Source organism: Heptranchias perlo, chromosome 11, assembly GCF_035084215.1.
Source record: "Heptranchias perlo isolate sHepPer1 chromosome 11, sHepPer1.hap1, whole genome shotgun sequence".
NCBI classification, from domain to species: domain Eukaryota; kingdom Metazoa; phylum Chordata; class Chondrichthyes; order Hexanchiformes; family Hexanchidae; genus Heptranchias; species Heptranchias perlo.
The window spans coordinates 51859724-51878368 of NC_090335.1; the positions used below are offsets into that span (position 1 = coordinate 51859724).

At 40.5% G+C, this 18645-nt stretch overlaps 1 protein-coding gene across 1 annotated transcript in view; it reads right to left on the reverse strand.

Annotated features, from left to right (window-relative positions):
* Positions 1–18645, reverse strand: part of gpr156 (G protein-coupled receptor 156) — a 53784-nt gene that overhangs the window by 13435 nt on the left and 21704 nt on the right. Inside the window, exons 2-5 of the mRNA XM_067993019.1 lie at positions 13461–13685; positions 10237–10361; positions 7249–7387; positions 1496–1606 (exon numbers count right to left, since the gene is read on the reverse strand). Coding sequence (XP_067849120.1) covers positions 1496–1606; positions 7249–7387; positions 10237–10361; positions 13461–13577 — 492 coding nt within the window. The 5' untranslated portion in view covers positions 13578–13685. The remainder of the gene's footprint in view (positions 1–1495; positions 1607–7248; positions 7388–10236; positions 10362–13460; positions 13686–18645) is intronic.

Consider the following 18645-nt stretch of genomic DNA (forward strand, 5'->3'; position numbering starts at 1 on the left):
ATCGGGCTCTCACAAATCACTCAAAACGCTTTCTAGAGTTATTTTCATCTGCCTTTTATCTTAAGTGTAACATCTGCATATTTCATAATATGTTTAAATTTATCCACTGATTTGTCCTGTGAGTCCTTTAATGTCTCCATTAAAGGTTTTAACTTGAAGGCCTCTCCCAAAAACTTGTGCTTAGATTTGGTACTTTGCTCAAAGCTGCGAATGTGAGCTGAATTTGGATTGTGCAATGCACCTAATAAGCCAGGATGTTTCAGTACCAGCTAGCTTTACTAATGAAATATAATTTTTAGCTTAGAGCACTTTCTATTTAGCTTTTCTTCAAATAATTTTGAAAAACAAGACACATTTCAAAAGCTTTACTGAGGTAAAATTCATAGGGAGAGTTTTTTTTTTAAAGTCTGTGAGAGAGAGAGGGAGAAAATGAGTAAAATGACTTGATTATATGCCTGTTGTATCTTTTATTTTGTGTTCTAGAATAGTCAGAAGTGCATTAAGCTAGGGGAGGGAAAGAGAGAATGAGAACTTATTAATGTTAGTTCAACTTTCAAAAATAAATCACCAGTTGAATTTTTGAAGCCAACTAATTATCCATCGGGAAGATGGGGGGGTGGAGGGAGAGGAAGGAGAAAGAGATGGTGGGGGGAGGGAGGAGAGATTAGGGAGGGGGGAGGTAGTGGGACAGTGAAGGGCTGGGGAAGGATGAGTGATTGGTGGAGAAGATGGGAAGGAAGCCACTGAGGGCCACATTTTCTCCACAGCCCTCAACCATAAAATGAAACCTTCAGCTGTTGGAGGCTCTTTATCCCACCACCCACAAGAAAAGAAAGAACAGAGAAACAGCTACATGAAGACTGTAGAAACAGATAAGAGAGTGACATTATTCACTGACTTACCCTGACCAATGCCACAGAAGATTGACTCATTTATAAAATTCCTGTTCATTTTTATATGCACACTAAAATCTCAAAGGGGACATTAATAAATTTTCAAGTGCTTTACATCTACTCCTGTCCTTTAAGTAAGTATTAAATAAATAACACACCACAATGTGCAGATATTAATCATAAATGGTGCTTATTTAATAATCAAGTTATTGTTTATCTTTTCTATTAATGATGACAAAGTAATTTTTGTTCAAAAATATTTTAGACAAAGATGATGGCTCTACTTCTATACTGTGTTAGAAGACAAGAATGTATGGGACTGGCAGAGACCACTAGTTAATCTGGCAGACTAGTTTGAAAAATGCAGTACATTGTTCCATGTGTCTCATATCTTTCTATTTCTTTCTTTGCCAAATAGCCATCCAGTTCCCCCTTGAGCTTGCTGACTCTATCCACTTCCAATATTTGTTATATATAAAGTATTGCAGTCTAAACTGCTCGGTTCCCCTTCTTCTGAGCTTGCTACCTTGTTGTAAAGCTCATGTAAAGTCGAGAGAGGTTGGGGTGAGGCAAGGGTCACGGAGGTTCACTTGGTTGCTTACCACTCTCTTTTCTGGGACACGTTGAGTGAAAACTTTGCATAGTCGCCACGTCTTTCCCAAGATAGGCCCAAATACCAGTGAGGTTCCTATGCACAACATCCATATGCGAATCTGAAATTTAAAATGAAGGTTTGTGATTACACAAAATATACTGAAACCAATGCTGGCAACACTACAACCATTTGAATGCATGGCCACAGATTTGAAGTAAATGTTTTAGTCTCTCCACTATAAAGCTACCTTTTCAGACATATTGGACAGCTGAAAGAAAAAAATATATACAAGTAGGAATAATCCATTATTTTCACTGCAAAACATTACTTCATTGGCACACATTGTTAATTGTATCCATGTGATTTATATCAATTAGTGTTAATTGTATTCAAGTGATGCGCATCAATTGGGAACTCTCGTATCCATTTATAAGAGAGCTGATCTAGGGTGTGGTGTGGAGCTCTGAGAATAAAGGCTTGTAAGCAACTGAAGACTAGGCTCTAGTATTTTATCCTTCACCACCTGGCTATCCAATCTATAAACACACATCATATAATTAATATTATGTACTTGGGTATCTCAAGTGCTTGTAACATGCATTGGCTGATTGATGTCTTACTTCACAAGATTTTAAAGTGGTTTCCAAGTCACCAGGAATTTACAATCTTTATGAATAAAAAGTCAGAACTATATTTACTATAAAGAATGATAGATAATATGGGGATTAAGGGTGTCAAAATCTCTGGATTTATGTCAGATGTCCGATCAAAGCCTCTTGGTCATACATACATTTTGTAATAGACTCCTAGTTATGTATTAGTCTAGATTTTCAACAGCATTCCTAAAAATCCAACAACTGTGTTCAATGCATGTTCAAACAGAATTCTGGAACCAGAGCTACTGATCTCCCAATCTCCCAATTTTCTGCCTCATGGTTTATAATGTAATCATCCCACAGACAACACCACTACAATGTAATCAAGCTTTTATGCAAGATCTTTTTTCAAATTCTAGACTGGACTGCATCTTCAAATGAACATGTTGAGTAGTTTGAAAAATAAAAAGGATCCCAGGAACAAAAACAAAATCACAGAAATCTGCTTATTTTCACCTTGGTCTCCCTGGGCTGTGCATATCCTGTGGCTGAGTTGGAAAATATATTATAAGAGTGCTCAGTGCTTTGAAAACTAAACTGTGGACTTTCCAGTTCAATGCTGGAACACTCGTGATGATTAAGCATTGGGTAAATGGAGGGGTTCCAAAAACTTTGGGGTGTTGCTGGTAGGGAGGATAGGGATGATGGTTGGGATGGAAAGTGAAAGATATGAGAAAGGGAGAGAGAGTTAACTGAAGGGTGAATGGGGGAAGGTGATGAGAACGGGGGGACGGTGGGTGGGGACGGTTGTCATGATTAGACAGAAAAAAAATGGGAAGAGGTGAAGCAAAAAGTTAAGAGACATGGAAATGTAGAGGGAGCTGGCAAAGAATACGAGAAGAGGAAGGAATGGAAAGAGTACAGGGAGAAAAATGGAAGGTGGAGGAAGAAGTAAAATGGCAATGCAAAGGGTAGAGAAATGAGTGAAGATGAGATCATGGGTGGGAAAGAGTAGAAATGAGGAGGGGCATAGGAATGAGCAGCAGCTGATGCTAAGGGGGAGGGGGGAAAGAGGAAGAGAAATAAAGACTGGCGGCAGTGGATGCAGTTGTGTGTGGCCCCCCTACCCTACCATCCACTAGTAAAGGAAAATAAGAAAGAAGCAGATGATAATAAGAGAGACTCAAAAAAGGTACAGCAAGCAATAAGGAAGGCAAATGAATGTTGGCTTTTATTGCAAGGAGGTTGAAGTACAAGAGTAAGGAAGGCTTATTACAATTGTACAGGGCTTTGGTGAGACCTCACATGGAGTACTGTGTACAGTTTTGGTCTTATCTGAAGAAGGATATACTTGCCTTAGAGGCGGTGCAACGAAGGTTCACTAGATTGATTCCTGAGATGAGAGGGTTGTCCTATGAGGAGAGATTGAGTAGAATGGGCCTATACTCTCTGGAGTTTAGAAGAATGAGAGGTGATCTCATTGAAACATTCAAGATTCTGAGGGGGCTTGACAGGGTAGGTGCTGAGAGGTTATTTCCCATGGTAGGAGAGTCTAGAACTAAGGAGCATAGTCTCAGGATAAAGGGTCAGCCATTTAAGACTGACATGTGGAGGAATTTCTTCACACCGAGGGTTGTGAATCTTTGGAATTCTCTACCCCAGAGGGCTGTGGACGCTGAGTCGTTGAACATGTTCAAGGCTGAGATGAATAGATTTTTGGACTCTAGGGGAATCAAGGGATATGGGGATCGGGCGGGAAAGTGGAGTTGAGGTCAAAGATCAGCCATGATCTTATTGAATGGCGGAGCAGGCTCGAGGGGCCGCACGGCCTACTCCTGCTCCTATTTCTTATGTTCTTAAAAGTAGAGAGAGAAAAAACAGCAACGTCGAGATAAGAGACAAGACAGAATTCTGACTTAACGTGGGTCAATGCCACGGGCATATTAATTACATACACACAAATAGGCTAACATATTTCACTTTTTTTAAAGCCCCCTTTTCCTTCTTAATAAACTTTTACAATCTATATATTATTAAAAGTTTTGGTATATGGCATGTACTTCTTGTCTACAAACTTCAGTATCTGTTGTCACAACTTTATCACTTTTTACATAAACATTTGTAATGGAAAAGAGTCCATATCAACAGGCCAACATTTTATAATGGAAAACCAATATCAGCATGCAGTGATGCTGTAGTTTCAGCTTTCTGGCCACGAGATGGCGATGTTGCACTGGGGAGAGCACCTGGGGCTCCAAATCACTTCACAGAAACTACACTACAAACGAATTGTAAAAACTATTTTAGAACTGTTTAAAATCACTGCTGAAAAATTTTGAATGCCCAACTTGCAGTGCCAAAATTTCAAAATGACTGATCAGATCTAGGGGTTTGCCACTCTGCCCACCTGCTCTTCCTGTCCAAAAATGCCCTGCTTCCAACCCTGAAAATGCCAGCTCAAATTGGTTTTTGGGGGCTCCACCCACTCCCCATTGTTCCCATTGAAAATGCCAGCTTTGAAAATGCCATTTCAAATCAGACCCGATGCTGTCCTTGCCCGAACACTACCTGCTGTTCCCAGCAAAACATGCCCAGCCTTCCCTGAATATGCTGTGCTTGCCTGCCTACTGCACATTCTCCCCAGCCAAAAATACTCCACTTCCAGACACAATGTCCTCCTCCAGTATCAATTAGAGCAGTGGGCACCAGAAAATTAATAAGTTCATCGATCAGCATACTCTCCTCCTCTTCTTGGTTCCTGCATCCTTTAACATTAGAATGCCTGCTCAAGTTGCAATGCACCCCAGTCCTCTCTGTGCTGTGGGCTGTGTTCCTACGCTCTGCTCAGCTGCCATGATCCACCTGCCCACTCTCCACTGCAGTGCTGTGCTTCATTCCCTGTAGTGTTCCTGCTCCTGTGCTTTCCGGCCACAAAAGAATTACCACTCCTTACTCTTCGCGATTCAATTTGGGCCTTGGGGTCTGGTGCTGTTCTCCTTTGCCTGCTCCCCATTCAAAAAGAATTTAAAAATGCAGTCCTGCTCCATACATTTTGGCCTTGGGCCTGGTGCATTATGGATTGATTAATTAGCTGGCATGTCCACTGCTCCATGAATTTATTAATTTACTAGTGATTGGTGCTCTATTAGTTCACTGCTGCTTGCTGATCCATGAACATATTAGTTTGCTGGTGCCCACTGCTCTATTACTTTAAAAATTATATTCCACTCCCTGTTCTATGATTTGGGCTGATTGCTGGTTTTGTTTTCTGTGGATAAGTTGTCCTGCAGTGTTTATCAGTAACCTTTCATTGTATGAGTTATTGGCCATGCATATGGTGAAATGGGCAGACACATGACAAATGAAATTTAATGCAGAGATGTATTAAGTGATGCATTTTGGGAGGAAGAATGAGGAGAGGCAAATAAATATAAACTAAATGGTACAATCTTAAAGGGAGTTCAGAAACAGAGATATCTGGGGGTTTACATACACAAATCTTTGAAGGTGGCAGGACCTGGTTGTTCTAATGGGCACCTGGTTGTTCTTCGAGCCGGCACAGACACGATGGGCCAAATAGCCCCCTTCCGTGCTGTATCTTTTCTATGGTTCTAAGTTGATAAAAGCTATTCAAGTATACGGGATCCTTGGTTTTATAAATCGAGGCATAGAGTACAAAAGCAAGGAAGTTGTGCTAATTTTTTTTATAAATCACTGGTTAGGCCGCAGCTGGAGTCGTGTCCAATTCTAGGCACCGCACTTTAGGAAGGATGTCAAGGTCTATGAACGAGGACAGAGGAGATTTACTAGAATGGTACCAGGGATGAGGAATTTCAGTTATGTGAAGAGACTGGAGAAGCTAGGATTGTTCTCCGTAGAGCAAAGAAGGTTAAAGGTAGATTTAGTAGAAATGTTCAAGATTGAGAGGTTTTGATACAGTAAATAAGAAGAAACAGTTTCCACTGGCAGGAGGATTGGTAACCAGAGGACACAGATGTAAGATAATTGGCAAAAGAACTGAAGCAGAGATGAGCAGAATTTTTTTTTTTACGCAAGTTATGATGATCTGGAATGCACTCCCTGACAGGGTGGTGGAAGCAGATTCAATAGTGACTTTCAAAAGGGAATTGGATACATACTTGAAAAAGAAAAGCTTGCAGGGCAATGGGGAAAGAGCAGGGGAATGGAATAATTGGATAGCTCTTTCAAAGAGCCGACATAGGCACGATGGGACAAATGGCCTCCTTCTGTAAGATTCTATGAATGGTTTTGTTTGACAACAGGAAAACTCAACCCTCACAAACCAATAACACCTTTTGTTGTAATTTAAGTTATCTGCTTTATTCCATTAATTTTTAAGCTTCTGCTGTCCACTGTTTGAGGGTGTGCTGTATTCTGTGGGAACATTAAGTTGAAACTTTAAGAATGTATAGCTCTTTATTTCACGAGTGCAGTGCTGGATGCCAACTTGTTATATATAAAAAAAACTTACACTACACAATTTCATTTTATTTTGAATTAAATTCATCTTTCAATTTCTATACTTGTTCTCTATCATTTACCGTATTTTACATTAGTTTCCATTTAAAAACTTTCCTTATATTTCCAGCACTTAAAATATACAATATCATTCTCCATTAAACCATATAATCCTCTTGTGAAATAACAGATTAAGTACACTTATGTGCACAGAATTCAAGCCTTAAAATATTAACACACACAATACTTCAGAATAAAAATACAATTTGACTTAAATCACCATAAATCGGTAGCCTTGATAATATACCCCACATAGGATAAAACAGTTTATCCCCCAACTCCCTTGTGAGACCGTCTAGTATATATGAAAGTTTCTCCGTTCTTTGTTTCCATTTTATGTCCCATGGATAAAAGATTCTTTGACTCACTTTCCTAAAAATAATTGAGAGAGATGACACTCATCGTAAAGACATACGCAGCAGTTATCAAATTTGTCAGTGTTGCTTTATGACTGGCTGACAGGTCAGATTAAATTAGGGCAAGTGTTTTTCTTGCTCACATATAAATCCCTTCATATTGTGCACTGACAAAACTTATTTTTAAAAATGGAAGCAATTCTGAGTGATGGGCAGCCCTGGCTCTCAGAATAATATGCACCACTGCATAGTTCCTTATGTTTCCTCACCTGAAAGATCAGCTCGATTGACATTTCCACTGCAGCTGTTTTTCCTTCCTCAATCCCGAACATGTATCCACTGACATAAGTGAAAACACTTCCGATAATTGTTACAATGTTGAGGTTTGGGCTGGACATTTTCACGATCCTAATAGAAATAATTAGTAAGGGCAAAGCACAGGGTGAGATCTTCATATGGCAAAACAGAATTGTCAGTGTCCCTATGACAAACTCTTAATGTTGACATTTTTCGTTAAGAATGTGGTACATTATTAATATGAAGAGAACCTGATTTTTTATGGAAGCATGCAGAGTCTGGTGCAGTCTAGCTATAATTTAACTGTTGAGCCACTTTTACACAGAGCTCACTTAGTTTGGATTCTGGGAGATGTCAATACAGTGGGTCCCTGCCTATTTACACTAAATCTAGTTTCCTTAACCTGAAGGTAGAATCCTAGAACCAATTTTTTTTGTGGGTCTATGATTCTGCTGACAGGTTATGGGAGCATGATTTAGCAGTGTAAACTTAGGACTTGGTTCATGATGTTGCATTCCCTGAATCCAAAATTTACCAGTGCTTTACAGTGATGCTCATTTATTTGGTTTCTGGAACACTGAGCTAGTTCCCAGGGGATTACACTACTGAATTTTGCTCCCTTATACTGGTAGTAGAATCATATACCCAAAAAATCCATGGGTTGGGGAGGAGGGGGGGGGGAAGGGATTGGTTAGACATCCTGATACAAGTGCTGCGATCTCTGCCACTGATCCCAAAGTTCACTGGGCCACCAAGAATGCACCTAGGACACCTGCCATGGTAGAGAGGCCAGGATGCCAGGCACAAGTAGTCAGCTTTGGGGAGGGGGTGCCAGGTTCCAATCTGACAAAGATATAGGTGCCCTGCAGCCTAACTTTATAAGGGGGCCACTTTAAAATGATTTTAAAAAATAGAAAATATGCTGCAGTGTTCCAGGTAACAAGCTTTCTGGCACATTCCCACCAAAGGGCCACAGATGTTTGGCTCACGGTCTAGGATTCTGCAGTCAGATTAAGAAAGTTGGATTTAGTGTAAATGCATGGAGTGAGCTCATGGATGCTAGTCCCTTGAATTCCAGACTAAATGACCACTAGTATAAGAGCAGCGAAGAGGACCCATAGTATATAGAACAGCGGCCATGGAGGAAGAGTTGAGACATACAATATGATGTCCAAAGCAAAGAATATAAAAGGAGATAGATTTTAACTTTCACTGCTGGGCGGAAAACTGGCAGTAGTGGATCGTTCGCCCATTATATACCCTGCCGGATTTTCCTTTCTGTGGTAAAGAAAATCCAGCAGGATATAATAGGCGGCTGATGCACTATCTCCAGTTTTCTGCCCAATGGTGAAAGTTAAATTATACCCTATGAGTATGTTCTGATAAATAAAATAAAAAAATCTGCAATAGTGCAGTGGTCATGATTCTGAACTAGCAATCCAGAGGTATGAGCAATTCATACATAGATTTTGGAAAGAAATAAAATCAAAAGAGAGTGCAAATGGTATTGGAGTGTAAAGAGATTAGAGATAGCAGTGAGAGAGAAAAAAGGAACAAAGTGGAAAAAAATTCATAGGTTTTCTCCATGTAATTTTTTAAAGCATTTAATATTAAACCAGATCATTATTGATATTATTTTGCTCATAACATTTCATTCCATTATTGGACTTGGTAGTTTGAACCCTGTGAGTGCTTTCCTTTAAAAAGAAATTGTCCCTTGGGTTAGTACAGTGATACAACTGGAGTCGAGACCTCTACACGTTTGAACTATATGGAGTTCTGAGTCTCAGTTGCACTGCTTATTCCTAAGCCACAATTATGCACGACCCAGCAGCCAACTGAAAGTGGCACTCTGAGGATCAGAAATTCTCGATCAAAATTGAATTACACTAATTTTGGATTTATTCAGGAGAAAAAAAACAAGAACTTTAGCTTAATTTAGATACTTCAACTTTGCTTTCCCTGTAAGAAAATGGGACCCTGCTTTTTCTGCTAGATGTCATTTTGCACATGCTTGATGCCCTTTTCTCAGTAGAAAATGATGCACCATTATTTTGGGCTTCTAGGAAGTGATTTTCATTTTTAAATGTTGCCTTGTTGACTGCCCAGTCTGTCTAATGTCCATAGTGGTCAGTAGCTATATCCATAGGTGCAGCCATCCACGTAATCACGGTAGTGACTCTGGCTGCATGCACACTCTGCCCAAATGCCTTTATTCAGCTCATTCAAGCAACTGGAATTCTTGATAATAAATTCAAACAAAATATCTGATTAAGCGGTTCTGAAACTTTTTCAGGCCATGTCCCTTTGATAAACTCAGTCCATTATGCTAAGTATAGAATGGTACATTTGGAACAAAAAAAATCTCTCTCCTCCTTCTGTTTGTTCTCTCTAGTCTAGATTTTCTGATCACCTATATTTTAATGCCAGCATTAACCCCATTTAAAATAATGCTGATTGGAAAAATCTATACCTATCTCTCTCCTCGTCCATTTCTATTGCTCTCATCTCTACTTCCATTTCTTTCCCTTCCTTACTTCTGTCTCTCTCATTTTTACTTTTTCTCCTCCCTTCCCCCCTCTTCTCATGGTGCCAACTCAACTGGGTATAGTTTCGTGGTGGGTGGGGGGGGGGATTGCAGAAGCCCTGATACCTTGCCCAATTGATTACTCTTCATGTGTACTAATGGATACTATTAGTAGGCCATTCAACGCTGAGTGTCTGACCCTGCCTTTATTCAAGGCACACATTTGGTGACCAATTCTTCTCCTCCCTAACCTGAGGACGCTGAGGTCAATTGCCCAATTCAGCACAGACCAGCGACTGAACCTGGATCTTTTCTTGTCAATATAATTCAGTGCCAAGTAATTCTCTTACCTATTAAGTTGCAGGAAGGGGAAAGAGTTAGATCTTAGAAGTTTAAAACTGCTGTTAGAAATGCATTACTCTACGTATTGTACCTGTTATTTTTGAATTTGATGGTGAAGGTAAGAAAGAAGAGCGCTAGTAGAATTCCACATGATAATAAGGTGCACATCATTCCAAGTAATATAGGGGAGATATGTTTGGCTTCAGATGTTATCTTCTGTCAAGAAAATCATAAGTGTTATTAAATACAAACTTTGTGAACATGAAAAGTACTTACTCATTACTGCAAATATTATTTAAAGATGAATTACCTCATCAGTTTTATTAGCCGAGTACTCACTTATTAAAATGATCCTGAGCAAACACCATAAAAAATTTAAATATAAAAATGTGGGTTTGAGGCAAATTTTTGTGCTTACCAAGTGGAATGCTGTCAGTAATAGGGACTGAAACATTTTTCCATTTTTGAAATCCAGAATCAAACACTTCAGTTCAGGCCAGGGTATAGTCCCTCTATTCTATCTGGGAAATACAACTTAACCTTTGTTATCAAGGAATTTCATAATAGCGTTTTTAGTGTCTTGGTCACATTTCCAGCTTTATTTCAGACCAGTTACTCCTAAATCACTCCTTTACCCAATAGTGCACATCTTGTACCAATCTAACAGTGACACAGGACCATTGCTTTTTTGTTGTATATAAATGTCCAGGACTCGGGTATAGGAAGTACAATTTTGAAGTTTGGGGATGATACAAAACTTAGTAACGTAGTAAATAATGGGGGGATAGTAGCAGACTTCAGGAGGACTCAGATAAGCTGACAGGTGGCAGATGCAATTTAATGCAGATAAGTGTGAAGTGATGCACTTTGGGAGGAACAACATGGAGAGGCAGTATATTCTAAATGGTACTATTTTGAGGGGGGGTGCAAGAGCAGAGAGACCTGGGGGGGTACATATTCAGAAATCTTTGACGGTGGCAAGGCAAGTTGATACAGTGGTTAAAAGAAGCATATGGGATACTTGGCTCTGTAAATAGAGGCATTGAATACAAAATCAAGGAAGTTATGCTAAACCTTTGCAAGTCACTGGTTAGGCCTCAGCTGGAGTATTGTGTACAATTCTGGGCACCACACTTTAGGAGGGATGTCCATGCCTTGGAGAGAGTGCAGAGGAGGTTTACTAGGATGATAGCAGGGTTGAGGGACTTCAGTTATGTGGAGAGATTGGAGAAGCTGGGATTGTTCTTTGCAGAGCAGAGAAGGTTAAGGGGAGATTTAATAGAGGTATTCAAAATTATGAGGGTTTTTATAGAGTAAGTAGGGAGAAACTGTTTCCTTTGGTAAGTGAGTCAGTAACCAGAGGTCATAGATTTAAAATAATTGGCAAAAGAACTAGAGGGGAAATGAGGAGAATTTTTTCACCTAGAGGGTTGTTAAGATCTGGAACACAGTACTCGAAAGGGTGGTGGAAGCAGATTCCATAGGAACTTTCAAAAGGCAATTGGTCATATACTTGGAGGACTAATTTGCAGGGTTATTGGAAGAAAGCTGGGGTGAGGGACTAAATTGGACAGCTCTTTCAAAGAGCCGGCAGAGGCACAATGGGCTGAATGGCCTCCTTCTCTGCTGTGTCATTCTATGATTCTACGGTACAAGTTCCCTTTATAAACTCTACACTTCTATTTATTGTGCACCATGAAACAATAACTTGCATTTATATAATGCCTTTGATGTAGAAATCCATCCCAAGGTACTTCACAGAGGCATGAATTAAACAAATGGACACCAAACCAAAAGAGATTAGGTGACCAAAAGTTTAGACAAAGAAATAGGGTATTAAAGGAGGAAATGAATGCAAGAAGAAATGTAGGAATCTGAGGGTATGACCACCAATAGTGGGAAAAATGGATGGGTGGGGATGCACAAGAGTCCGAAGTCAGAGGAATTGAAAGATTGATAGGGCTGAAAGAGGTTACAGACATAAGGAGGGATAAGCCCATGGAGGGACTGGAAGCTTTTATAGGTCAACAAGGACTGGGGTGTTGGGTGAGTGGAACTATGATACAGGTGGCAGAGTTTTCGATGAACTGAAGTATATGGAGGGTGGAGGATGGAAGACCGGCCAGGAGGACATTGGAGTACTTGAGCCTGGAAGTGACAAGGTATGAAGGAGGATTTCAGTGGAAGATAGGCTAAAGTTTGGACAGAGGTGAGCAATATAACAGAAGTGGATGTAGGCAGTCTTTGTGATGGACAGAGTTTGGGATTGGAAACTCAGCAGGTCAAACAGGTTGCCGACATTGCAAATAGTCTGGTTCATCCCAGACAGCAGCCAGGGAAGAGGATGGAGTTTGTGCCAGGGGCCAAAATGATATCTTCAGTCTTCCTGGTGTTTAGAAGGAAGTTACAGCTCATCCAAGACTGGATGTTGGATAAGCAGTCTGACAGCACAGATGCAGTGAATGAATTAAGAGAGATGGCGGAGAGGTATAGCTGGGTGTTGTCTGTGTACCAGTGAAAGCTGGCCATGCCTAGACAATGTTGCTAAGGGGCAGGATGTAGCTAAGGAAGAGGAAAGAGCCAAGGATGGATCCTTGGGAGACTACAGAGGTAATGATGTGGGAGTGGAAAGAGATGCCATTGATAGAGATGCTCGGGCTGCAATTGGATAGGTAAGAATGGAACCAAGCAAGGGCAGTTTCACAGAGCTAGTCAATGGAGGAGGATGGTGCAGTTGACCATGTCGAATGCTGCAGAGGCTGAGGAGGAATAATGCACAGAAATGTTGGTCATGACTTTGGTTAGGGCTGTTTCGGATCTATGGGAGGGATGGAAACCTGGGTTTGGATGGAGTTGCAGGAGAGATGGGCACCAATATTAAAACTAATATTTTAAAAAAATTATTTAATGGTCAGCTGATCTGAGGCCCTGGTACTAACCAGGGCCTCAGTGCCCCTCGTCTAGGGAGGGGCAAAAAGACACAAATAGCTATTGTTTCTACTCTTGATTTGTATGCAGGAAAGTTTACGTGTGTGATATCAGTTGAAGTTCAGGATCAGGTTCAGCACTGATGCCCTCCATGTTTGAATAGATTGTTGGCACTTGCTATCTAGGTCCACAAGTTGAGATATCTACTTGGGTATCAGAGGTGGTCAGTGCCAAGTGGAACTTTATCCCAGCCACATTATATCCCGACACAAGTCAGCACCTTCAGGAACTGAAGGGGAACCAAATTGAAGGGCAAAAATACGAAATGATTTATGAAGTGATTTCATTAAAATATTTGCATTGCTCTTATTTATATTTTATACTTACTACTTGGATATTACACAACTGCTGTAGAAGTCGCTGCCCATCTTCTGTGCTCATGGCTGGATCGATGGTGCAGTCCGCAGAGCTGCATGGAGCACTGCAGTTCGGAGTTGTCTCCATATTGTAAGCTGCACACCCCAGTGTTTTCAGCTCAGCATCTTCCACTAGTTGCCACTGAGTGTGCTGAAGTACTGCAGGTTCATCACAAGAAGGCAGTCTACACCCATCCTGCCAGATAGAATGCATAAAGCAACAAAATTGAACACACATGGATGGAAATGGCATACTTATTTGCTTTCCAATATTCTTCTCTCCTCCTCTCCTGAAGGCTGATATTTGATGGAGTACAGTATGAGGCACCAGCAATGCTCCAAATCAGTGAGCAGTCAGGTTATTTGAGCATGGGGAACATTACGGCCAAGCCTGATCCTGTTCTCACACAAAAACTTCCACGCAAAAACTTTCCAGCACAGGTCACTGAATAATGATCAAAAATAGTTGTTTTATCCCCTTCCTAGACCAGGGATGCTGAGTCTAATAGTAATGTCTTTACTGTGGCCTGAGCGCAGCAATTCTGCACGGACCAGTGATGAAACATGATAACTTCCAGTTTGTGTGACAAGATACTATGCTGGACTGTGTTTTTACTCACCAGCCATCGAAAGGTCAATTCATAGCCAAATTCAAGGCTTTATTAGAGAAAAGTGAATTTGGATTTACAACTGTGTCCCTTGAAGCCAGATTTTGTATTCAGATGCCTTTAAAGATGTCAACTATGAGAAGCTTGGAGATTATAATCATCTGAATTCCAGCTACTTCTTGAAGTAGGTCTCTTACTAAAAGTATTTTAAAATGGTATCCACCAGGAATGGGACTGTGAAATAGAAGCTCTGGGAGTGGGAGTAAACAAAACCGAACGCAAGCAAGACTAAAAGAAAGAAATACTGGGAGCAGGAGCTAAAAGCAAAGAGAGCTGTACTTAAAACTAGAGAGGGGGCAAAACTTGACCTCCTCTTGGGAAATAAGGAAGGGCAGGTGACAGAAGTGTTAGTGAGGGATCACTTTGGGACCAGTGATCATAATTCCATTAGTTTTAAGATAGCTATGGAGAATGATAGGTCTGGCCCAAAAGTTAAAATTCTAAATTGGGGAAAGGCCAATTTTGATGGTATTAGACAGGAACTTTCAGAAGTTGATTGGCAGGCAAAGGGACGTCTGGTAAGTGGGAGGCTTTCAAAAGTGTGTTAACCAGGGTTCAGGGTAAGCACATTCCTTATAAAGTGAAGGGCAAGGCTGGTAGAAGTAGGGAACCTTGGATGACTCGGGAGATTGAGGCCCTAGTCAAAAAGAAGGAGGCATAGACAGCTGGGATCAAGTGGATCCCTTGAAGAGTATAGAGATTGCCGGAGTAGAGTTAAGAGAGAAATCAGGAGGGCAAAAAGGAGACATGAGATTGCTTTGGCAGATAAGGCAAAGGAGAATCCAAAGAGCTTCTACAAATACATAAAGGGCAAAAGAGTAACCAGGGAGAGAGTAGGGCCTCTTAAGGATCAACAAGGTCATCTATGTGCGGAACCAAAAGAGATGGGTGAGATCCTAAATGAATATTTCACATCGGTATTTACGGTTGAGAAAGGCATGGATGTTAGGGAACTTGGGGAAATAAATAGTGATGTCTTGAGGAGTGTACATATTATAGAGAGGGAGGTGCTGGAAGTCTTAACGCGCATCAAGGTAGATAAATCTCCGGGACCTGATGAAATGTATCCCAGGACGTTATGGGAGGTTAGGGAGGAAATTGCGGGTCCCCTAGCAGAGATATTTGAATCATCGATAGCTACAGGTGAGGTGCCTGCAGATTGGAGGGTAGCAAATGTTGTGCCTTTGTTTAAGAAGGGCGGCAGGGAAAAGCCTGGGAACTACAGACCGGTGAGCCTGACATCTGTAGTGGGTAAGTTGTTAGAGGGTATTCTGAGAGACAGGATTGGCAGGCATTTGGAGAGGCAGGGACTGATTAGGAACAGTCAGCATGGTTTTGTGAGAGGAAAATCATGTCTCACGAATTTGATTGAGTTTTTTGAAGGGGTAACCAAGAAGATAGATGAGGGCTGTGCAGTAGACGTGGTCTACATGGACTTTAACAAAGCCTTTGACAAGGTACCGCATGGTAGGTTGTTACAGAAGGTTAAATCTCACGGGATCCAAGGTGAGGTAGCCAATTGGATACAAAATTGGATTGACGACAGAAGACAGAGGGTGGTTGTAGAGGGTTGTGTTTCAAACTGGAGGCCTGGGACCAGCGGTGTGCCTCAGGGATCGGTGCTGGGTCCGCTGTTATTTGTTATTTATATTAATGATTTGGATGAGAATTTAGGAGGCATGGTTAGTAAGTTTGCAGATGACACCAAGATTGGTGGCATTGTGGACAGTGAAGAAGGTAATCTAGGATTGCAACGGGATCTTGATAAATTGGGCCAGTGGGCCGATGAATGGCAGATGGAGTTTAATTTAGATAAATGTGAGGTGATGCATTTTGGTAGATCGAATCGGGCCAGGACCTACTCCGTTAATGGTAGGGCGTTGGGGAGAGTTATAGAACAAAGAGATCTAGGAGTACAGGTTCATAGCTCCTTGAAAGTGGAGTCACAGGTGGATAGGGTGGTGAAGAAGGCATTCAGCATGCTTGGTTTCATTGGTCAGAACATTGAATACAGGAGTTGGGATGTCTTGTTGAAGTTGTACAAGACATTAGTAAGGCCACACTTGGAATACTGTGTACAGTTCTGGTCACCCTATTATAGAAAGGATATTATTAAACTAGAAAGAGTGCAGAAAAGATTTACTAGGATGCTACCGGGACTTGATGGTTTGACTTATAGGGAGAGGTTGGATAGACTGAGACTTTTTTCCCTGGAGAGTAGGAGGTTAAGGGGTGATCTTATGGAAGTCTATAAAGTAATGAGGGGCATAGATAAGGTCGATAGTCAAAATCTTTTCCCAAAGGTAGAGGAGTCTATAACGAGGGGGCATAGATTTAAGGTGAGAGGGGAGAGATACAAAAGGGTCCAGAGGGGCAATTTTTTCACTCAAAGGGTGGTGAGTGTCTGGAACGAGCTGCCAGAGGCAGTAGTGGAGGCGGGTACAATTTTGTCTTTTAAAAAGCATTTGGACAGTTACATGGGTAAGATGGGTATAGAGGGATATGGGCCAAGTGCAGGCAATTGGGACTAGCTTAGTGGTATAAACTGGGCGACATGGACATGTTGGGCCGAAGGGCCTGTTTCCATGTTGTAAACTTCTATGATTCTATGATCTAAAACAAAAACATTGGGAGTGAATCTAAAAAACGATAGGGAGAGACTAACTCAAAAAATGAACAGAGCAGAACTGCAGTTAAAAAAAAGACTGGAAATACAAGTCAAAAGGAAGCAGCAGAACTACGTTTAAAAAATAGAAATAAGTGGGAGCAACACTAAAATAACTATAGAATATCACTCCCAAGCATTTCACCCCCACATATACACCCTAAAATAGTCTCTATCACCTCCCATAAACATATCTACATATTATAATATTAACCACCACACACACAGATAGAAAGAGTATACCTCTGCATGAAGATATAAAGCCAATATTTAATTTAAAAATTACACACATTTAAAGTTTATAAAATTACCGCACATGAAAATAAAAAGTTAATTACTGTCCCACAAAGAGCCAGTAACAAAAGATGAGTTACACCTACAAGATATAAAAAAGCCAACATATAAAAATGCTTATATTTTTGAATGAACATGAAAATGAGAAGCCAATAACAAAAATATCAATAATACCCTCAAACATATACAGAGATATTAATCTATCATATCGAAAATTTGGGTGTGCATGTCATTGAAATTACTGGCAGTAACTGTTACTTCTGTAGATGCACTTGTTGTCAGCGGTAAGGGTGGGTTATCTTTGCTCTCCAGGATGATCCTGGAGTATTGGAGTGCATTTCCTTTGTTCAGTGTTTGTAGCAAAATCGTTCTTTATAGGAGTTTAGACTTTGCTGCAACTAATTAACAGAGGAAATCCTCCCACTTTTTTTTCTTAAAAAAGGTGCGAGTTTCTGTGTTGCTTTGTATGTCTGAGCAATGTTTGACTAAAATGCTCACATCACCAGCCTGTGTACACAGGTTTGCTTGTGTCCATGTTCTACCAGCACTTGAATGTGCCATTCAACTACATGAAAAAAAGAGTACTACACAGTTCAGTTATAATACTAAAGTAAGTAACAGAGTCAGACGTTATCACTAACTTGAGGAATAGTAACATTTGGCCACAACAGTTCTGATGGTTTTATCTGAAGTGGAAGAACGTTAGGAACACAAAGTACCCAGAGATGTGCTTATTCTAGATTTAGTTTTGGGAGCTATGTATGTTTTTTTTGGAGAGTAAGTTCTGCTTCTGCAATGGTCTGAGAAATAACCCTCAAAGCTATTCTATCCAGTGTGAGGAACAAACTGTGCTGCTTCAGGTGTCCTACTTAAACAAAAATGATACTAACTGTCATTGTATCAGGGTCTTGCCACCATTTACCATTTTCTGAGGTTATCAATATTTGCACATTGGAAGCAGTGAAAAAGATATTTAGAAACAATTTTAATTTTATTACGTTGAATATCAATTTGGATCAAGACTACCAAGTAATGGTAATCAATTTTGAACTGAACAAAAAATGTATACGGAAAAAATCAGGCCAACTCAGTTTATCTTCTATCTTTATTTGAAAGTACGTGTAAATTTTCCTATTTTTTTCTTGCATGGTTTCTAAAGACCATACATCTCTGATAGTTGCAACAGTGGGTGATAAGTTCTTTGCCAACTGCATCAGCTGCCATCAACCCTATGACGACTCCTGATCTTTGCTCCCTCAATGAAAGTAGCAGCAATTCCGGGGGGAGGGGGGCTGAATCTGCATCTCACTGCTCAGAGGCACCATATATTAGTTCTCAAATGCTCAGAGCACCACCCCCCCCATCCCCCCTGTTTATCATCTCACTTTTAAATTATACTTTCAGAATACTGTGGATCCTTACTTACAATTGTATAGGTTATTGAACTGAATAGTATGACCTAAACCATCAACAGCTTGCAAGAAAGAAACTGAGTTTATAAATTTAGTTATATTGAAGGAAATGTGAAG